Source organism: Amphibalanus amphitrite, unplaced genomic scaffold (genome assembly GCF_019059575.1).
Source record: "Amphibalanus amphitrite isolate SeventyFive unplaced genomic scaffold, NRLGWU_Aamphi_draft 000152F_arrow, whole genome shotgun sequence".
NCBI classification, from domain to species: Eukaryota; Metazoa; Arthropoda; class Thecostraca; order Balanomorpha; family Balanidae; genus Amphibalanus; species Amphibalanus amphitrite.
Window position 1 is genome coordinate 941,007 of NW_024881647.1, and position 22,243 is coordinate 963,249.

At 50.1% G+C, this 22,243-nt stretch overlaps 2 protein-coding genes across 2 annotated transcripts; both read right to left on the reverse strand.

The window, feature by feature from the left end:
- Positions 1-6,213: 6,213 nt before the first annotated feature.
- LOC122383004 lies at positions 6,214-11,708 on the reverse strand. Its single transcript, XM_043369046.1, has 2 exons — positions 11,607-11,708; positions 6,214-7,560 (listed from the first exon to the last, which is right to left on the reverse strand). Exon 2 carries the CDS (start codon positions 7,557-7,559, stop codon positions 6,384-6,386), a length of 1,176 nt encoding a protein of 391 aa, XP_043224981.1. The 5' UTR covers position 7,560; positions 11,607-11,708; the 3' UTR covers positions 6,214-6,383.
- On the reverse strand, positions 7,785-11,436 carry LOC122383003 (zonadhesin-like). The gene is made up of 2 exons (XM_043369044.1): positions 11,413-11,436; positions 7,785-9,211 (listed from the first exon to the last, which is right to left on the reverse strand). The coding sequence occupies exon 2, from the start codon at positions 9,208-9,210 to the stop codon at positions 8,014-8,016; it is 1,197 nt and encodes a 398-aa protein (XP_043224979.1). The 5' UTR covers position 9,211; positions 11,413-11,436; the 3' UTR covers positions 7,785-8,013.
- Positions 11,709-22,243: the final 10,535 nt, after the last annotated feature.

Genomic DNA, 22,243 nt, shown 5'->3' on the forward strand with positions numbered 1-22,243 from the left:
ATTTTTCTGTATCTTCAAAGCTGTAGTCCTGACAGGTCTTCTCACGAAGGTCTTTTTTTCGGTCGAAAATGACAGAACATGACGTCACTCTGACGTCATTTGTGGCCAACCTATCATAGCCTCTGGAAATTTTTTTGGTCACAATGTGTAAAATTGATGCCCGGAGGGGTCCTGAAAGTTTGGTGGCGATATCTCCAGCCGTTTAGAAGATATCGACCGAAAAGGACAGGGGGGGGGCCGTTTCGGCCCCCCCTACGGGGCGCGGGTTAACCCTCTCCCTTTAGGGGGGGGGGGGTCGAACGGACTCCCCTCGGTTTTTCGCAAATAACTCGCGTAAAAAGCGGCCGATCACGACGTAACTTTTAGTACTCTCGCGTTGATCAATTTTACACCTAACCTGAAAATTTCATGACCCTGACGCAAATAACCTATGACCTGTGACCTACTTTTCGAGACCATGTTTGGCCGGAACCGCGATTCAGCGTATGTCGGCTCGCATTAGCAGCGCGTTTGCAGTCTTTTCGTGGTTTCAAGCGTTCAAACATGTGATATGATGTTGCCCCCATGCATTAGGGTGGGTGTCAAGGTCACCTGAAGGTCAGGTCAGGTCATTGACCTTTGGTGACCTCGGTTCACTTTTTCGAGTTTGACATGTTTCTAGGCCAGTTTTTTTCGAGCTGAATTCGAATTAAGCAACCACATGAACGTTTACAAAGTAGTTTTGGTGCCTTCGTAACATGTTACGAGGCTGTCAGAGGCGGTTGACACCTACTACAAATACCCGGCAGGACCTCTACTGGTTGACCTGACCTGACCTAAATGAATGAAGACATCATCTGTGATCAAAACTAGCATGATATTCGTGATCAGCACCCCGAAAAACCCCATAGCAGCCACACTACGACGTTCTAACAGGTCCCAATTTTCCCGCCTTTTGGGTCATTGACCTGACCTGGAAGGTCAACTGATGATCTAGGACCTTAAAATTGGGTATCATCGGCTTTCTCTCGTCACGGGCAACACGCTCGTTTTTTCCGCGAAGCTCTAGCTTGATCAGGAGCGAAACGGCAAGGGGTTACACCTTATACGTTCGCGGCTGGAAAAACACCAATACGGGCGAGGGTCAAGTTGAAAGTATTAATTTGGTTCAAAACAATGATGTAGATAAGTTAGTTATTTAAATCTTAATATCCTATGACGAAGGCGATGGACATTTTTGGTATGCAGTGTTATCCATTGAAAACAGGTCAAAGCTATTGAGTTTTCAATTTAGTGGTCGCCGCTTACTAATCATGCGGCATACACGCCGCACATAACCGCCAATGCCGCAACGCAGCTTAGATTTCGAAGTAAGCATTTAGTCTCACCCCCAGAGATGCCGCATTTTTGCTGCCATATGCTAGTATATGGTACATACTGCCTTGGTATATCTCTTAGAACTAGCCATTCTGGTCGTATTTGTAATTTCAACACGTGCCAGGAGTTGTACGCGTGGGGTGGAGGGGGATGCGGGATGGGGGGTGGCCGAACGTGCGCTCAGCGCTGCATTATTTTTGTTTTGTATTTGTTATTTGTTGTAAGATGGTTGTAAGTATTTTATCGCCTGATTTTCATCGGGTGTTTGAGGTTGTTCGGAGCAAGTTCGGAGGCAAGGCCAAAAGCCCGAATACGAGCTGGGCTCCCGGCTCCGGCAGGAGGCCAGCAGAAGACGTAAGTGTGATCGCAGGGACGGCAGGGGTGATCAGGTACTTATATCTGTAGATGAAGTACGGTTGGTAAGTTCGGTTAACCCGCTGAAGGGGGGCAGAATGTGCCCCCTCCCGTTTTTCGCCGATAACTTCTAAACACGTTACGCCAGCGACGTACCTTCAGTACCTTTCAGTACCTTATCATACATCAATCTGACACATTACCTGAAAAGTTGAGCGAAATCCGTCGGGAATTTTTTTGAGAAAATGACGTTTTAGTGACGTCATGCTCGCTATTTTCGTCTAAAAAACGGCAAAATTTCAAACGCCGCTAACATCTTCATTTTTAAACGATCCAAGACGTAACAAAAAAGGTGATAATTTATTTTACTTTGTCTATCAAATGGTTATCTCGGTTTTTTTGAAAATTTTGGATTTTGGCCCTTTTTTTCTTAAAAAAACTGGCTTTTTTGGGAAAATGATTATAAAACCCAAAATTTTGAGTGTTTAAAAAACAAATATGTGTCCGAGAAGTGGTCTATGTGCACCTACATAGCAATTTTTAGAAGAATCGGTTCAAAAATGTGGGAATTATTCAAAATTTTATGACGTCACGGCACACATTTTTAAAACGTTTTTTTTTAGTTCTAGACCTCGCACGGAAACAAAAATAGCACCATTCGATTCACTGTGAAAAACTGCATCAGATAGACACATTTTTAGGCCTTAACAACCAACTTAAAAAATTTGACCTCACTTGACCTGACCTTGACCTGACCTCGACCTGAAATTCATCCAGATGTGGTCCATATCACTTATTGAGTGTGCCTATTGAATTCTATGAATAAAATGACCCATAAAACATGCGTCGCACATGTCCTTTTCTATATTTCGTTTTTGGTGACCTGACCTGACCTTGACCTTGACCTTGACCTTTGAATGATATTATATGTAACGAATATTGTCCTGGTAGCCTAAGAACACGTTTTGGGCAATCAGTCTCAGTCCATTCTTCGGCAACTACGGTGCAAGGCCGATACTGTAGAAACTTGCACGTTGTACCCTTAACCTGACCTTGACCTGACCTCTGACCTACTTAAGCAAAAAACTTGGGCTCTTAAGATCCGCCTTGTTGAGAGCTTTCGATTGCCGTTTTCCCCGTCTTTCTACAACCACTCCAGCAGGGCGCGTATGGCTGAATAGCCCAGCGGGGCGTGGGTTAATAGGTTGCAGGCTGGTAGGTTGGGTTGGTAGGTTTTAGGTTGGTAGGTTGTAGGTTTGTGGGTTGCATTGCATAGGTTGGTAGGCTCATTGTCGAAGGTCAGTAGTTTAGCCGTAATGTTAGGTCAGGTTAGGTAGATTGTTTTTTTTTTTATCTTCACCGTGCTTCATTTTCACATTATCGGTCATCCCGACGTTAAATGGCCATTTGCTGTTAACTTCTACGCATTCGTTCCGAAAAAATGACATCATTCTCATTCTTGGGCGACCCGCGAGGCCTTGACTTTATGTCACCCATTTAGCGCCTTCCTGACTTTTTTTCTTTTGCTGGTTAGGTGCTTCGGTCCGTTGGACCATTACGCACCGCACCTCCCTGACGCTCTGAAGAGTCTTATATAGCCGGTCCGCCAAATTACGCAATCTATTCTGAAATATGAATCGACCAAGGCTTTCATTATTCTGGAGATCTAGAATCGTTATAACGATACTACTATGCATTTCAGACCCCATGAGACCCTAATTTTTGGCGATAATTTGTTCAATATTTGTCCAATTTGCTTCAAATTTTCACAATGCACATTTCAGCTCAAGCGCCAATTTTCACCAATATGGTCTCTTAAAAAAATATCAAATTTTAGGGTACTTGTCGTTGCCTCGTAATGTTAAAATCGGCTCCGTAAATCCGTCAGTGGAGTAGAGGCTATCCGTGCGTATGTGTGACGTCACAAACACGTGACCATTAAGCTCCGCCCTCCCGGCGGACGGGGTAGTGACCTTGGCCGGTCAGTCGACTGCGTGGAGCGGGCGGGGCAGTAGCTGTCGCACCGGGGCGGCTCGCATGGACCGTAGCTGCCGTGCAGTTGGCGTTGCAGCCGTAATTTCACCGAATGAGCTAAATAACGCGCATAAGTAACGCACCAGCTGAAGCCCTCGACTAATTGTATCTATCACAAATGTACACACACCTTGTTCAGTCACAAAAAAATTATATTTCCACACAAGATTCGGGGCTTGTGAAAAACGCGCATAAAAGACGCTGTTGATTTCAAATGATTGCGTAAGATTATGTACCTATCGCGTCAGACTACGTCAAAATTGCAAAACAGAATCACCATTAACATGATGCAATTTATGTGTTTGATATATGAAATTTGATTAGGAATGTATGCCGGCGTGATCGATTTATATCATCCCGGTGCAACTAAGCATTGAACACCTTCAGGACTAATCCATTTGATCATCGACTTAGGTTGAGGAGGTCGCCAGACTAACTTTGCCCCCAGAGCTTGTGTGTTGAAATGCAAACATGAAAAGTGAAAGCCTAGAGATAGTTTCCTCACCATTGAGGACATAGTACCTACTGTTACTTAAGTTTTACAAAAAAGATACCGAGTTTATTGATGATCGTTCTCGTGTAGTGCCCAATGTCCGCCTGCCACATTGCTATTTCTTTTTGTGCACGTCTTAACAACATAACACACACATGATACCGCGATAAAGGCCATTTCTACCATACGACACATTACGCTTCTGCCCCACCCGGCGCCCCGCACCGCTTCACGAATCACGAAATACGGTCGTTTCGCTGGAGCGATGCCCCAGGCAGTCGGCCGTGCCCGAGACTCTTCATCCTACTTTGTTGCTTTCTGCGCCTTCCTCAGAAACATTTATTGGCACTGCCAAATATATCAATATTTTTGGGTTAAGCACAGGCTTACACATGATCTTATAGGTAATCGGGTAGTGACCTGACCCAACCTGACGATGAGATAGGTGCAACTCCGGCTTAAATAAATGTTCAGAGTCCAAGAGTCTATCCCTCTTTCCTTCATAGGGCCGGTTCAGTTCCAATAGATCCTACCTTGATTTTGATCATTCTGAATATTCTGAGTTGGTTCGATGTTTAAATACCAAAATAAGATGAAGAGGATACCAAATGCCCTCAAACAGATAATTTTTTTTTTTTTTGGCTTTCGTCCCGAAACAACTTTGCCAGCTTCCACTTGTCTCCAGTATGTGGTCCCGCTCCGACCTCTCCGCGGTGCTGACACCGACTGAAGCGGCATAGACCCATCCCGGTCACGGCCAGTGGGCGGAGTTTAGTTCGGCCCGGCGCAACGTGATTGGCCAGCGCTCCTATCCAATCCGGTGCGGTAGCGAGTGAGCCTCTATCCGGGTGTAAAAACTGATTAACATTACGAGCCAACGACAAGTGCTCTAAATTTTGATATTTTGTTAAGAGACCATATTGACAAAAATTGGCGCTTGAGCTGAAATATCGTTTGCCAAAATTTCAAGCTAATTGGACAAAAATTGAAGAAATTATCGCCGAAAAGTAGGGTCTCATGGGGTCTGAAATGCATAGTAGGTATACGTCGGTGCGCTAGTGCTGTGGAGACGTGCAGTTGTCACTTGTCGCCGGGGTACAGTTGCACCTTATCCAGCCGGTGAAGATAGCTTATAGGGGTGGATGGGTACCTACATGGAGAATATTACCTTGCATGGAGATACAAAATAGAAACGTGTCACACGAACCGAGAAACGACCACAAGTTTCAGCACGAGCGGGGTAGGTTGTGATTTCAAAGGAAAATGGGATCAGTCTTGACACGCCTGATGTGGCATGTGTCGTGTGCCCGTTTTGCCCCGGCAACTTCGACATGCCATATTTGGGTCGGTGTAAACGGAACGCTGTCGGAAGGGTTTGGGTCGACATGGCTCCATTCTGGTTAGCCAGTCTTTGCCGCAGCGCTCCGGAGTTGGTATGATTTCGGACCGCCAGCTCCGGCTCAAGTCTGGCTTCCTGCCATGGCGTGCTACGGTCAAGTCTGGCTGCCTCGTAGCTGCTCTGGCTTACTGTGGCTGAAGTACTGTTAAGTACTGTGGTTGAGACATGGCACGGCTGATGCGGCATAAGTCCGGCTATGGTTCGGGCGAGCTCTGGGCCATCGTGTGTCAGCTCCAATAGAGCCCCAGACCTTGCCCGTACTTCGGCCGGAGTAAGTGCCAGAGCTGGCCAGAGTAAAACCAGACAGCCCACACCAATGTTGCTGAGTCTGACTGAGTGATCACCTAATACCTACTTACAGAAAAGATGAATTCGGGTATGCGCGATGACACTATATACACACTACACAGCAAAGAAGACTGCATCAAATAATATAGCGACGGTTCCAATGATATCACGAGTATAGCTGAGTCTAAAAAATAAGAGTTATAACAGGCTTGGATCTAGTCGGACGGACTGCTCACACTAGAAGAACGGGAGGGCCTGCATTGCGTTTCGTGAAAACTAAAACACCGTATCTGTTTTTATGGACACTTTTATTTCGTTACAGTTGTGTATGAGACGCTTGGCTTTGAAGATGTCCACACTCTTACACGGTTACACTGAATGTGCACGGCTGTTGTCTGACCACGTGACAACATAAGTTATTGTAACAATTGATGGCGGGGCGAATGGTGGAGGGCGTGTCTAGAACTGGAGCGGGTTGCTGGGCGCGTCGTAGTTGTATCCGCAGGTCGCCTTGACCACCTGGGTGCGGTAGACGGTGCTGACCTGGGCGCGCACCACGGTGGACGTCTGGGTGACGGTGCGCGCGTTGGTCCGGGTCTGTACGATGGTGCGGGTGGCGCCCGGCACCTGCTGGGTGAGCGTGACGTACTGGATGCGCGTCTGCGTGCTCGTCTGTCCGGGCAGCTGCTGCACGCTGTTGACGGTGGCCGTCCGGTAGTCGGTCTGGGTGACGGTGCGCTGGCGCACATCGGTGCGCACCTGGGTCTGCGAGAGCACGCGCTGCTGCACGCTAGTGGACGTCACCTGGACCTGCTGCGTCCGGTAGGCGGTGCGGATCTGCGTGTTGTAGTTGGTCTGCGTCTGCGTGACCACCTGCGGCACGTACTGGGTGCTGACCACCTCCTGGGTACGCGTCAGCACCTGGGTGCGCGAGACGGTGACGGTCTGGGCGGGCAGCCGCTGCGTCTGCGTCTGCACGATCGTCTGCGTTTGCGTGACGGTGCGCAGGACCGTCTGCGCCGGCAGCGTCTGGGTCCGCACGACCGTCTGCGTGACGTACTGGGTGCGCACCTGAGTCTGGTCGGGCAGCTGGCGCTGGACGACGCTGGTCTGGGTGGAGATCTGCGGCACCTGGCGCGTCTGCTGCACCACCTGCGTGGAGACGCGCGTCGTCACGACCTCTCGCGGCACCGTCTGCGTCAGGACGCGCGTCTGCGTCTCGGTGATGGTCCGCACGACAGGCACAGTGCGGGTGACCGTCTGCTGGATGACGCGATCCTGGCCGCGACGGCTCTGCGTCACGAAGGAGGTGCGCACGACCGTGGAGACGACCTGCTGGAGCCGGGTGGTGGCCACGATCTGGGTGGACACGACCTGGCGCGTCTGTACGGTGGGCACCACCTGCGTGCGTGTCACGTAGACGGTCTGCGGCACCACCACCTGGCTGGTTCGCACCACGTCCCGGTTGACGGTGTTGGTGACGTAGGTGGTGCGGTAGACGTCGTTAACGGGCGGACACGATGTGGACGGGTTGGGGTAGCTGGGCGTCGGAGGCGGCAGGTACGGCTGGCCGGCAAACTGCGGCGCAGCCAGCGCCGACGCCACCAGACATGTCAGAGCCAGCAACGAGCGCATCCTGCAACAGAACGCCACACAACGACCGTCAGACCTCAGAAGCCAGCTGAGGTGAAACAGCAGAGTGCCATGAATCGCAAAGGGCGACGAGTCCAAGCACATAGAGGGTACAGGGCAAGACGAGCAAGCGCAGGGGTACAGGCATGAAAAAGCATGCATGCTTACCTGAAAGACTGTTGGCATTTTCGCATCATTGGCAGTCTTTCGTAATGAACATATCGCTGCTCAATTTTTTAGCGTGGTTTATTGATCATTTGATGACGAGTAAGTACATGTCAGCCTTATGTTGTCACATGGTCAGGGGCAGCTGTGGCACTTTCAGTGTAGTCGTTGGTGGACACGCGCATAACTTATTCAGCTTAACAGATGATGGAGCGACGACCGCCAGGCGGTTGGCGGACTACCGCGTTGGCCTGTGGCCGCCGCCGTGTGGACGGTGTATGGTGGGGGCCCTCTAGAATCTGAGGGGGTTGCTGGGCTCCTGGTAGTTGTAGCCCTCGCACGGCTCGGTGCTGGTGGTGACCCGGGTGACGACCGACGGCTGGATGACGGTGCTGGTGAGGACGCGCGTCCGGACGTTGTCGATGGTGCGGTAGTCGGTGATGATGCGGTCCTGGCCGCGCACGGTCTGCGTCTGGGTCTGCGTCCGGACGGCGGTGCGCACGACGTTCTGTCCGGGCACCGTCCGCACGACGGTACGCGTCTGGGTGAGCTCCACGGGCACGGTGACCAGACGCTCCTGGGTCTGCGTCACCACCACGGGCACGGTCTGCGTCTGCGTCACCGTCACCACCCGGGTCTGCGTCACACGCTGCGTCTGCGTCGTGGTCTGCTCGCGCACGCTGGTGACCTGGACGACGCGCGTGCTGAGCTGGGGCACCTGTTGCACCCTCGTGCTCTGCACCACCTGAGTGCGCACGACGTTGCTGGACTGGGTGATGACGGGTCCGGGCACCTGCTGGATCTCGGTGCGCGTCCTGTACTGCTGCTGTGTCGTCACCCTGGTCTGCGCCGGCGGCTGGTACTGCTGCACGCTGGTGGTCTGGCGCTGCTCCGTTTGCGTGATGACGACAGTGCGTCCGGGGATCTGCTGCGTCCTCGTGACGTAGACCACTTGCGGCACCGTCCGGGTGACGGTCTGCGTGACGCGCTGCACGACGTTGGAGACGCGAATCTGTGTGCTGGTGACCACCTGGGTGCGCTCGACGACGCTCTGCCTCGTGTTGAAGGTGACCTGGCTCTGCGTCTGGGTTTGGGTCACCACGCGCGTCTGGCCGGGCACGTCGACGATGCGGGTGCTCTGGCGCTGGACGACGCTGGTCCGCACTTGGGTGCGCACCACGGGCGAGACGATGGTGGTGACGCTGGTGCGCACCAGGGTGCTGGGCACCACGCTGGTGACGACGCGCGTCTGCTCGACCCGCTGCGGCACCGTCTGCACCACGGTGCGCGTCACCGTGTTGGTGACCTGCTGCGTCTGCGTGCGGTAGATGGTCTTGGGCTGCTCGCAGGGCTTCGTGTTCGGCTCCGGGTTGCCCGGTCCCGGCGGCGGCAGGTAGCCATCGGCCAGGTCCAGGTTGCTCGGGAAGCCCGAACCGAGCTGGGCGTCGGCCGCAGCCAGCAGCAAGAGGGAAACCAGGATCCGCCACATTCTGCAACACAGAACAGGAGGGCAGGTACACGGGGATCAGTGATTGGACCTTTTGAATGGCTCTGTTTGGTACCGCGGCTGAACAACTGGCGGGCAGTGGGCAATAAAGTCCAATCACTTCTCACCGGCATGTACCTGCCTCTCTATTCCGGCTGCGAACGGAGCGGATACATGTGATATCGGTAAGCTGCAGCTGCATGAGATTGGATGGACTTTACTGCCCACTCTGGCCGGCGGGGGTTCCGAGCGGTCGAACAAACACGGTCGGCGCATCCTCGGTCCTCTCCTCTTTGCCATCGCTCACGTCTACTTGGAATTAAATGATGCATTTTTTTGTTAACTTTGAGAGAATGAATGCAACAAAGACCTCTAGCAAATCGTTACTCTAAAATCACCTTAAAATCGTACGTCTTTAATCACTAGTCTTAACCCGCGCCGGGCCGGTGCTCTGAGATTCCGCGCCGGGCCGCGGGGGGGGGTGTCTGAACACCCCCCCCTTCTAACTCGGCTCCTGGCCCATGTAGCGACACGCGGTAAGCGGCAATCGAAAGAACGTCAAAAATAAGGACGAAAACACTTCGATCATTTTTTGGGTCAGGTCAAAGGTCAGGTCACCAGATGTCACCAAAGGTAAAATGTTGACTATTTCAACATTTTGGAAACTGCCAACGGCTATCTCGGGAACCAATAGAGCTACAGCGCTGCAAAAAAGCGCATTCGATAGCCCTTTTACAGACCTTTCTGAGTAATGTTCTCAGATTTGACCTCAGGTCAACGGTTTAGCCTCCAGAGGGCAAAAACTCCAAAAATAGCCGTTTTTACGAAAAACGTTTTTTCGGCAATAACTTTTGACTCAAAAGAGCTATGACATTACTTTTGCCACATCGTGTTCCTCTCGTCGAGACGCGTCGAATGAACTATAATTTGACCTTGAAAGGTCAACTTGAAAATTTGACCTCAGGTCAAGGTCATGACCTGACCGGAAAAGGTCATGTTGCATATCAGTCGAACCGCAACGTCGAGCCGAACACAGCTAAGGCGTTTTCAGCGCTCTAGCACGCCTCTATCAGAAGTTATCATCGAAAAACTGTTAGATTCTGTTCGTGACCTGAGATGACCTTGGGGACATAACGAGGGGTCACAGTTGCCATTTTCTGGTTCAGTGTGTCTATTTTACCTACATCTCGATGTTTGAGAGTGTATAGAATAGCGTTCGTGCAAAACAGACGCTTTTCAATTTTCTCCCATTGACTTATACCTAATGGAGAGGCCGCAAAATTGACCTGACCTTAGGTCACCGATATCAAAATTCCGAGATATACATTTTATAGATAGTGTTGCTCTTATCAATCGCTGGAAGTTTCAAGGCAATCGTTCAGTCGGTGTAGCTATGACGAGCATTCTTATTTTTCTGAGGTGAGGTCACTTGGCGTGACCTGGTGACCTGACCTAAGGTGACCTGGGTCTGAAATTTTCACAACATGTACGGAAAAGATGCATGAACAGGTGTGCCAAAAACGGCGGCGCTACGCGCCGCCGTTTTTGAAATATCTGCGAAAAACCGCAAGGGGGGGGGGGGTGTTCAAACACCCCCCCGGCCCGGCGCGGGTTAAAATCATTACGAATTAAAAATAGACACATCTAACTTAATAACGATTTAGCCCGTAGTAATTAACTGTTATCGATTTGATGACGAATCTAGGGTAACGATTTGCGATAGGTATTTGTTGCATTTATTGTTCATCCTGTGTAAATCAACTTTTCTTACGCTTTTTCGACAAATATGCGTTGTAGGTTGTTTTGTGTGTCCATGCTAACGGAGTTGGTAAGGTAGGTAGCTATTGTTATAAAGTCGCAGTGACTTATCGACTCGATAATGGGATTTGTAGGCTATTTTAGAACTTTTAACCAGTTTCAATGAAATTTTTAGTCTTTTTGGCCCTATTCAACATAATGGACCCGTACTAGGTAGTTAGTACTTTTTGCAAATGCGATTAATTTGCCAATGAAAACACTGCCTTTGGGATTTCAGCCTTTTCATATGGATAATTTTGCTGAACTTTATTGATAACATATCCATTTAGACGGCGCTTAGATCATAGATGAGTTAAGGAAAGTTAACAATCAGTTTTTAGGTGGGTTATAATTATGTTACTTGACGATTTTGGTAAAAGTGTATCGTTTAAAGCCACCTCTTCTTACCTGCAGATGGGCAGATACCCAAGAGCACACCACTTTACCCTCGTCAAGGCCTAGTACGTCACAAAATCACCACTCGACCTCAGCTCAGGTCAGGTCAGGTCAGACTGACGGCGTCCGGTCGCCGGCTGACTATCACATTCACAGACTCCCGGTATCGTATATCGCACGCGATGCCGCCGGCGCGGCGCACTCACCTAGTGTTCTTGTTGTGCCACTGAGTAGATGGCCACTACTCGAATGTGAGGATCCACCGACTTCGACCGGCTTTATACCGTGCGGCCGGCGTCACGGTCGCGGGGGAGGGGCTCCGTCTCATTCTGGTCTTAGCATCTTAGCGGCTTACTCGAAACCGGCTGACTCATCCCTGCCTGACGGCTGGCTGGGCAAGGACGGACCGTACTTCCATAGGGACGGGGTCTGGGTCAAATAATGGGGCGCATATGTGCGCTGATATGCAACAGATGCTTGTTTTCAGCAGCTTGCACACTTTGCGGGGCGTTAGAGCTACAGGGTCTTTCATAATGAATGTTACTTTTGAACATTTAGTTAGGAGCTCTTAATTTATCACTTCCGCGTGAATTTTATATGGGTATTGTTGCAAATTGATTAGGGTTTTGTTCCAAAAAAATAAAAAATTCACAACGCCAATTTTCTTTCACGCAAAAGCAGAGTATGTCGACACCACCAAAACGCATTACGGATTACGGTCGACGGACAAGTCTTCAGCCATTGGCTCTCCCCTGGGTCAACACTGAACGGGGTGGCTTACCTCAGGCTGCTCAAGGAATGCTTCTGCCTCAGGTCAGGGACAAGGTTCAAATAGACGGCCTGTGGTTCCAGCAGGATGGTGCCACAGTGCACACCACGGCAGCTGTTGCGCCAGTGGCTGATCGAAAATTTCGAAGAGCGCGTTATCAGCCGCCTCACCGAGCGACCATGGCCACCACGGAGTCCTGACCTCTCCCCGCTGGACTACTGGCTTTGGGGAGTCGCATTGGTTGATCTGAGACAAAACCCTCCTGCAGCCATCCACTGCGAACCACAGTGGAAGGGTTTGCTGGAAGCCTGGACCCAGACGTTGTGAGGCGCGGGGTGCGACACCTTCATCAGAGGGCCGAAACGTGTGCCTTAATTAAGGGCGATCAGTGGAAAATTCCTGAGGAGTATTAAAATGAAAGTTGTGTGTGCAAAAACGCTGATGTGTTTCTGTTTCATGTGATGGTACATATTACATGAGGAACATATATGTCCTGAGAAATGGCTCTTTCAAAAGTAACATTCATTATGAAAGACCCTGTAGGAAAATGTGTTCAATATTTCACCCACTAAATCAGTTTGTCTTTGACATCGTGAAAGCAGTGGCCTGTAGCGAGGCGACATCTAGGAACCGTCGCTGTTTCACTCTGCTTCTACAGGCGGCGCTGCCGGCGCTGCCACCCGGTATTGCAGTGGAATCCGCTTAATAAATCCACCTTGGTCAAGGTGTTTTGGATTTATTAAGCGGTGGCTTTATTAACCGGTGTCAGCTATTTTCATTAAAAAGCATGTATCGCAACTGCACGTTCCGTTCCCTGCACTACAAGCGTACAGGCTAGCATTCCTCATTGTCTTACTTATTCCAATGAAAGTGACCACGGGCTCCACCGCACCGGCGCGGTGGGGTCACGGGGGGCCGGACCCCCAATGATTTGACTTTCGTAATGAAGCTTTATGCATAAAGGGTGCGTTTTAGGGTTGAACATCCCCCTCCCCACCTGCGACCGTATAGTGGAGCCCCTGAAAGTGACCAGCGCACACTGCGAAGCTGTCACAGCGATTAACCCTCGCCGGACCTATTGGTTTTCTACATACGCACCGGCCGAGGGGGGGGGGGGGGGCGGGTACAACACCCCTCGCCGTTTCGCCCCTGGTGGAGCTAGCGCGTCGCGGAAAAAACGAGCGTGTGCGCCGTTACGAGACGCAGAGATTGGTACCCGATTTTAAGGTTCTAGGTCAACCGGTGACCTCTGAGGTCAGGTCAAGTGCCCCAAGGTACGGTTCAGTTTTTGGTGAATAACTTCGCAAATACGGCCGCAGAGCCGCGATTTTGGCAGCATCGTGTTCGCCTCGCTCAGGCGCGTCGAATGATATACTTTTTGTTTGGGTCAGGTCAACCTAGGGTGTTGACCTCAGGTCAAGGTCAGGTCAGCACCCCCAGGTCACAAAGTTGGTCGAAAGAGGTCATGCTGCATATCATTCGATTCGGCAGGTCTTCCTGAGTCCATTGGTGGCTTTCCCGACTCGCTAGCTCAATTTGATCGGGAGTTATTGACGAAAACTAATATGACCTTGATGACGTCATAAATGACGTCACGCAAGGTCAATATCGCAAAAGTGACGCATTTAACCTTGCAAGGAGTGCATCAAATCAAGATTCTGTGTGCTTGAGATAGTTGGGGATCATTCCCGGCGCCAGAATAGCAGTTTTCATTTTCCCCATTGACTTATAATGGTGAGGTCACGAAAATGACCTGACCTCATATAACCTTAAGGAAAAATCCGAGATATACAAGTTGTGAGACTCATAATGGATACTAGATCCTGCAAGTTTCATTTCCCTGTGACATCTCCTCTGGCAGTGAGGGCGTTGCGAAGTTGCGACATCTGAAGACCGTGCATATTGGTGCCAATCGGAATTTCTTTTCTTGGAATTCCAATTTTTGTCCAATTCCAATTTGGAATTTGGACGGAATTCTTAACATTTTTTGGAAATTAATCGGAACACAAGGCCTTTAAAATTTAAAATTTTAAAACGGAGGCCTTTAAAACGCTTTTAAACACTTTTAAAATTTACGCAAAAAATGCAAAAATCGTTAAAAATTGGAATAGCCCCCGCTTTGGACAAAATTGGAAATTTACTTGGCAATTTCTTGGAATTGGATCGGAATTGGAATTGAAATTTCATGAAATTGGCACCACTAGTGCAGAGGTTCACTTATGACGTCATAGGTCAGTGACCTGACCTGACACAAAAATGCGGTTGGTGTCAAAAGATGCGGCTTGAATCAAAGGTCAGGCATGCCAAGTTTCAGCTCTCTATCGCCAACGTGTTCGGAGCTATCGCGAAAAAACCCTATGGGGGGGGGGGCGGCTCCCGCCCCCCCCCCTCGGCCGGCGAGGGTTAAAGGTGAATAAAAAAAAGACAGCTGCACAGATATTGTTGGATATGTGAATAGGAACAATTGCGATCAAAAGCAGATTCTCTAGCACATAAACTGTAGTAACTTGGCCTGCAAAACGTTGGTGAGTATGTGACTTCGTTTGACCTGGGCAGTGAAACGTTAAAAATCGAAGCACTAAAATCCAGCACCGTATTCACTCCAGATTAAAGGGACCCTCCCACCTTCAAAAAAGCTTATGAATTGGCATGAAAGTGATGTCGCTCGGTTCAGAAAGAGCAAAAAAGAATATATAGCGGCCCTGGTGGCGCAGTCGGTTAAGGCGTCGACCCGCGGTGCGGGCGGTGCCGGATTCGGGTTCGATTCCCGGTTCCGCCCGTTCCGCGGGCGTCGTCCCCGGCTGTGTCACCAGGTGTGGGGTAGGCTCCCACTTCAGCCGTAGCCTGGGGGGTGGGGTATTGTGGCCGGGAGGAGATGGAGCCCTCCTATAATTGGGACAACACAAGAGCCCGTTGGAGGGAGGCCTGAATAAAATAAATAAATAAATAAATAAATATACCAAATTTCACCGAAAAATATTCACCGGTTTTCAAGATATTAGACTTTTACTTTTGTTTACTTTTTGGGATCTCCGCTGTTCCTAGCGACTTTATTTGAAAGTGCGGCATTTGTTGCGCGCAAAGCAGCATATACCACCGCGTGCTACAAAACGTTTTAGTCAAACATTTAGAAATCGTTAGATATCTGCGCTGACGTCACACATTCAGAGGGGTATTCCTATGCATTAGCCCCTCTGAATCAAAATGCTGCAATTTTGAAATTCAATATTTCCGATTTAAGGCATTTCTCGATGTTGTGAGTGCCGAAACCGGTAATTGTGAGCCAGGGACCCCATTTTGGCTATCTCAACTCAAATCTAATGTTAAGGTGGGAGGATCCCTTTAACCCTCGCCCGTAAACGGCGATCTGCCACCTTCGCCCATGCAGGGGGGGGGGGGGTTGGTGCGACCCCCCCTTGGCGTTTGAAAACGAAGCGTCGTAGAGCTTAGCGGAAAAGACCAACGGATTGCTCTCGCCGAGATCTCGCGATTGGTGGTATATTTTTGGTCCTAGGTCAACATTTGACCTACTTTTGACCGGTCAAAGGTCAAATTTTCGGAAAAAAATAGACTTTTTCAACTTTCCGCGGCGATTGCGGCAAAACGGTGGGAGATATCGACTTGAAACCTTCACTGTCGTGTTACTTGATCAATTCTCTATCGTTTGGTATGTATTTCGTTTCCCTAGCTCTAAAAATGGCGCGTTGGGAGCGCCGGAAGTCGGCAAGGTCACAGTCGGCGGCAGAAATTCGAAAAATCAAAATTTAAATTTTTGAAATCTGATTGTATTTTTGGATTTGGGAGGTCCATTTGCTCCCTATAGAAGCTAATATTGCTGCATATTCCCATTGACGTGACAAGAATTAGCAAAATAGTGGTTCGGGCGCTTTTCAAAAATAGTACCGGACGCTGTTCCTCTTGTGACGTCATAGCTCCGTGACCTGACCTGACCCGGTCAAGTTTCTTATACCATATGATAGCCAATACTTGCCCCAACGCATGGGAAGTTTCATCACGATCCATCAACCGATGTCCGTACCACCGGCAGGAAACCTCGGGCGTTGGCACTCAGTTTGTGAAAATCCGGTCGGAGGCTGTTCCCTTTGTGACGTCATAACTCCGTGACCTGACATGACCCGGTCAATTTTTTTTTATCAAAAGATGCGCAAGGTTTGCCCCAAAAGGTACCCAAAATTTGGCGGCGCTGCGCGCCGCCGTTTTTGCACTATTTCCGAAAATCCTCAGGGGGGGGGGGGGCTGCACCAACCCCCCCCCTGCATGGGCGAGGGTTAAGGACCCCTCGGATCCACTCCTACACAACGGATTGCTTGGGGCAGACAATGCTTGTTCTAAGAAATTAGGTGTCAGCAACGGTCGTCCTATAATAGTTAGGTTGGCTTTGACACGCAACTGTGCGTGTGCTGAGCCTACCACTGAATGGTGCTGAGCGAAGGAGATTGTCGCTAGGATCCCGTACATCTTACGTTCCAAGCAAACCCAATCAACCATGCCAACTCTACCAGCTGACATGCATTGGCATGGGCCACAAACATCGGCACGCTTTTTAGAACGCGCACTTATGCTGGCCGTTACTGAACCATACTATAGATCAACCTAGGGTACACCCAAATCTAGTTTTCTCACCGGTTTTAGGCCACTTATTTTTCAGACCTTTGTTGAAAAAAACAAAAATGTTTGCAAAAAAGTGAGGTATTCCATATCAGCTGAGTGGCAACCTGGAATCAAGGTTTTAATCTGCCAAATGAGTTGCCGAGCCAGTGAAAGAGGTGGATTTTCACACATGCTTTCTTCCTTTGTGACCCACAACCCCTAATTTGGGGAGGACAAGCTGCCCCAACGGTTCATGGCCTCATGAAAAGTTGTGGGGCACCGCCCCCACGGCCCCAGAGTTGTGGGGGCAATCTTCCCCCACTGCCCCCTCCCCCGATTCCCGCGCCTATGTATGAATCTATGAATTTATGTTGGTAGATTTTCTATTTCGATTCCTACAGCTGAGGGGGGGGGGGGGGGCTCAAATACATTACGAGCCCCCCTAGCCGAAATGTTGGGGGGGGGGCTCAGCCCCCGCCAGCCCCCCGGTTCCCGCGCTACTGGAAGTGGCACACGGTCACAAGTGTTTTGGTATGCTGATAGGCTTCAGTAATATTCGGTACTACCTCCCGGAAAATGTGATACCTACTATTTGCATGGTCTTGTCATGTCTCACGTTAGATATTGTACTCGTATATCGGTTTTTGGGACCGCCTCAGACAGAAACCATAGGAGGCTTCAAAAGATTATCAACTTCTGTGCAAGGGTAGTAACTGGAAGGCGCAAGTATGATCTTATATCAGATGTTTTTAACCCGCGCCGGGCCGGTGCTCTGAGATTCCGCGCCGGGCCGGGGTGTCTGAACACCCGCCCCCTTCTAACTCGGCTCCTGGGCCACGGAGCGACACGCGGTAAGCGGCAATCGAAAGAACGTCCAAAATAAGGACGAAAACACTTGGTCATTTTGGGGTCAGGTCAAAGGTCAGGTCACCAGAGGTCACCAAAGGTAAAATGTTGACTATTTCAACATTTTGGAAACTGCCAACGGTGTAACCTTGCGCCCGTGATAGAGAAATATAACCTGAATTCTCGCGTTGTGTTTTAAAAGAAGATGTTCCTTCTGACTTTTATTGCCTTTAGCCAAGAGGTTAGTAAATGTGTGGCCTCAAGTGACCAGGCCCGACAGTCGAATGCCGGGGGCTCCGCCCGCTCCGGCCCGGCCACGGCTCGGCCGGCACACAAAGCTACACGTCATACATGTACGTCATATCTCGGGGCCAATCATGAAAGGATTACCATATTAGGAATTAACGCGGGGCGGTCGGCAAGGAGGCTAATTGAGAGGAAAGGGAAGGTACTTCGTTACATCACAACTGCGAGGTCCTTTTGAAATTTGATTCAAATAAATCATAATTTCAACTTCAATTACTTTATGGGAAAGGATATGACGTACAACACAAGTTAGTCATATCATTCACAACACAACAACACATAATACAACACCACACGCATACCACAACACATCCCAGTACAACACAACATAACACAATATAACACAACACTAGCGATATATAAGAACAGAAAAGACGGTCGATGATATTAAAGTCTCGTAGTTGAAGAAGTAGTTACTGTTAATAAGAGTTCACCAGTTCAGTTCAAAGTTCACTTCTGGTTGCAGTTCATGTGACTCACTCACCCATCTCTGCCTCTGTCACTTACACTATTGCTCATTGTTCATACTTTCAGTCTCTATCGAACCATTAAAAGTCCACTGATACTGTACCGGGGCACCGGGGCGATGGGGTCCAGGTGAACAGGTGTCGGGGACACGGTGCTGATGTAGGACGTTCCGCCGGCTGTGGGGTCCCGTGGGCGGCTCTGGTGCTCACCGCGCACCACGAGACCCTGAGGGCATCGAGTGTGTACCCAGTGCCGGGCGGAACGACGTTACCGTTGGTCAGCAGAGCACCGAGTCCGGGCGGCTTCGTTGTGTCGCCGACGTCAGGTATTGTCAGCCGACGTCAGTTCTGTCACCCGACAGCAGCAGCGTCAGCTGATGCGCCGCGCCTGTGTGGTGTCACCTGGGGTACCCGTTGACCGGCGGCAGCCTGGCAGGTCATCCAGTCTTTGTCTCCATGACCGGCTGCGACCTCGGCGCCAGTCAGCCTCTGTGGTGTCTGGCGGCCTCCGGGGCCCGGTTTCATATCTCTCGGTTCGATAGGCTGGTCTCTTGTTTCTGCCGAGACAAAGAAGACGAGCGGCAGTATCTTATGGGCGGTGACAGATGGGGAGCCAAGTCAGGTGTTTGTCGTGTCCTCCAGGGCTGGTGTCGGTCGTTTGGTCCGGTGCAGAGTCGTCATGAGTCGAGTCGGGGTTAGGATTTATGTCAGGGGATGAGAAGTCGGGGCGGACAGAGGGGCTGAACGTCAGACATCGGGCGTACTTTACAGTTAGAAGCACTAACGCAACCAACACAGCTGTTGTAGTGACCGACACTGAAGGAATAACTACTGTCCTAAAGTAATGACGATCCCTAACTTTGAGTACTTTAATCCGTTGCTTCAAAGCGGAGAGCATGGTTGCCTTCATCTGCATCGGCGGCATATTCTCTAGTGCATCATCAAAATGTACATCCTCAGCAATGCTGGCAGTAACACGCTGCCATACGTCATTAGACATTAAGCTACGGTTCATCTGTTGAAGCTGGTACGGCTCAATATGGGAATCAGTGCGGTAATGGGTGGGAAGCTGGAAATGGAAATTCGAAGCTGCACAACCGAAATCCAATGTTACTAACGTCAACGGGGACACAGTCGTCACAACTTTGGTCTTGTTCATAACGTCACCGTTTTTACAGCTGATCTGTAGGTCAAGTGGGTCCACACTAATGACTATCCAATGTCCGTTTCCTATGTACTCTGCAGTCGGGTCACTACTTTGGTTCACGTGAATAACGTTGTCACAAAAACGGTCAACTTTGTCAGTCTGGTTGGTCAACAAGGCAGTGACACACATCGTCGAGGTCAGCACATTCATGATAGGTCGTCGAATGGGACAGAACGGTAAACGTCTTCGCAAGTACAGTTGAATGTCATCGTCATCAATGAACATAAACTTCAGCGAGTCCTGAGATAGCGCAATGAATTTCACGGGCTCAATATCATAGTTGGCGACTACGGTCTGACTGCCAGTCAGTTTCGGTACGGGTACGTTGAAGACTTGGAACACGTTAAAGTGTTGCTGAACGGAGATCAGGGGGATAGTCACAAGAACAGATACACCTTTAGTTGTTCTAATAGTCCGGGTATGAGAGATAGAGAAGTACTGGTCGGTGTCCGACGGGGAGAATGGCAAAGCTAATTCCCGGGGCAGGTCTTCTGAATGCCTTCCAAAATTCCTACGAAACGGCTAGGGGGAAGCAGTGATCTTGGTAGAATGCCGTTTTCGGCCAAACTGAGGTAGTTCCATATTCATAATACTTTTACGAAAGTCACGAATGGAGGTGCCGAGGTCAGCAAATACCTCGTCCATCCGAGACTCCAAGTTAGAAGCAATAACCGTTGAGAACGACGTCTCTTGAGTCCACCTATTTGTCAGTCAAGTAGTTTGTCGAGTTAATCAGTCGGTTAATAGTCTGCGGTTCATGTCTATGTCTACAATAGTCTGGTTGATCATAGTCACGCTACTGTCAATCACGTCCAACACATCGTCCTGAGCGTCAGTCAACTCATTCACACGAGACAGAATGTCCTGGATTTCCGTGGTCGTCGCAGTACCGAATAAGGATGAGAGGGCATCACCAACAAAGGGTAGAAGAGCACGTTTCCTACGGTTTGTGCTAGGTGTCTGCAAATGCTGTAAAGCAGCAACGGTAATGTTCAGTTCCTGATCTAGTAGATCCGTTTCATGCATGAACTTTCCCCAAATGCGTTGTATCAGGTCAATACGCTCATGTTGGCGTGTGCTGCGCAAAACGACTAGTAAATCTGTTTTTGAACACTTTAACACGGTACGTTAGTTTTTGAACATAAGTCCACGATGTCTGCGTCTGAATGGGAAAATGTAAAGTCCAATGATTGAACGAGGCAAAGAGTGTTCCACGGGGCAAGAAAAGTACGTTGGCGTCGACAGAGCATAGACATATGAGGGAGAGAAAAGGATAAAACAGATTCGTCCACATCTGCAAATGTGACGGAAGCCACATTTTTTTCGAATCACAGCTTACAGGAATTGACAGAATCATAAGGCATGCATATTGATGTGAGACTAAAAGCCAAACACGCAAAAGTGAAATCATCGGAGAAGAACGGCGCTTCAATTCCCGACACCTTCATGGATAACGCGGGTCAGCAGGGCGCAGGCGGCAGATGGTCTACCCCACCTGGACCCGACGTAGCGCCGACCCCTCTTATCGGTCGCACGCCAATTGGGTGGCCACGTCAAAAACTGGCTACACCTGGCACTGCAGAGGTGTAAACACTGCCGCCTCCCCGCCCGCATCTACAGGAAAAGCTCATAACGGAACTTTATCTCTCCAAAGCGCAATCGGCCGGCACTGTGCGCCAACCCTCTGCACCTGCGCCTGGGATATCGCCACCGGCACCGCCTCGACCTAGTGGATCGACACCGGTGTGAGCATGTCAAACAAGAAACAGCTGACGCAGGGACCCTCGGGCCGTATCATGCCGCAAGTGCCGCAAATAGAAGGCGTCAAGCCATCAAATTACACTCACGCCGACGAAGTTATCAGCCGCCGACAGATGCTAACCAAAAGTCCCAGTCACCCTCCCTGCGGAATCGGAGGTGCAAATAACATCCAGAAGAGCAGATGTTCCGTGCCGAGAGTGGGACACGCCAATGCCCATATCTGGCATTCACCTGACGAGCAGCGACGCCGACGGTCGGGGATTCTGATACTGGACGGCAGCTGGGACAAATGAGCGTCCAGCAAACAGAGTAATAACTGACGAATTCGCTAATATCACAAGCGTTCGGCCAAAACAGGAACAGCTGGGAAGTTCAATGACCATGGCGGAATACATACCCGAGATATCGTGATTACAACCAAACCAAGCAATAAAGCGCCGACGCCGGACAGGGTACCTCAGCTTCCCAGCAGAACAAAGGTGTGCACGACAGATGGCAAGAAGATAGCAAAAGTGATAAGCACTGCACCCGGCCCAATTACAACCAGCTGGGAGAAAGTCAACAACTAGGACCGATGCCACTCATGAGTCATCATACAGATAAAGATACTAGGCCTATCACGCCACACCGACGAATATCTAGCCATGCTTATCACACCTGGAACACCAACGCGATAGTAATCTGGGTATAAAGGAACGAAGAGTCATGGAGGAGGTACGAGAAGTGCGCAGGGCACCGGAGTGCACAGAGCGTCAAAGCAGACCGAGGAGTGCACAGGACACCGGAGTGCACGGAGCATCGACGTCCGACTGGGCGGGCGCAGAGGTCACGGCAGTGCACGGAGGATGGAGTAGACGGGAGGAGCGCGACGGGCAG

Excerpts from the sequence above, each read along its gene's own strand:
- LOC122383004 (XM_043369046.1), bottom strand. The coding sequence starts at position 7,559 with ATGCGCTCGTTGCTGGCTCTGACATGTCTGGTGGCGTCGGCGCTGGCT.
- LOC122383003 (XM_043369044.1), bottom strand. The coding sequence starts at position 9,210 with ATGTGGCGGATCCTGGTTTCCCTCTTGCTGCTGGCTGCGGCCGACGCC.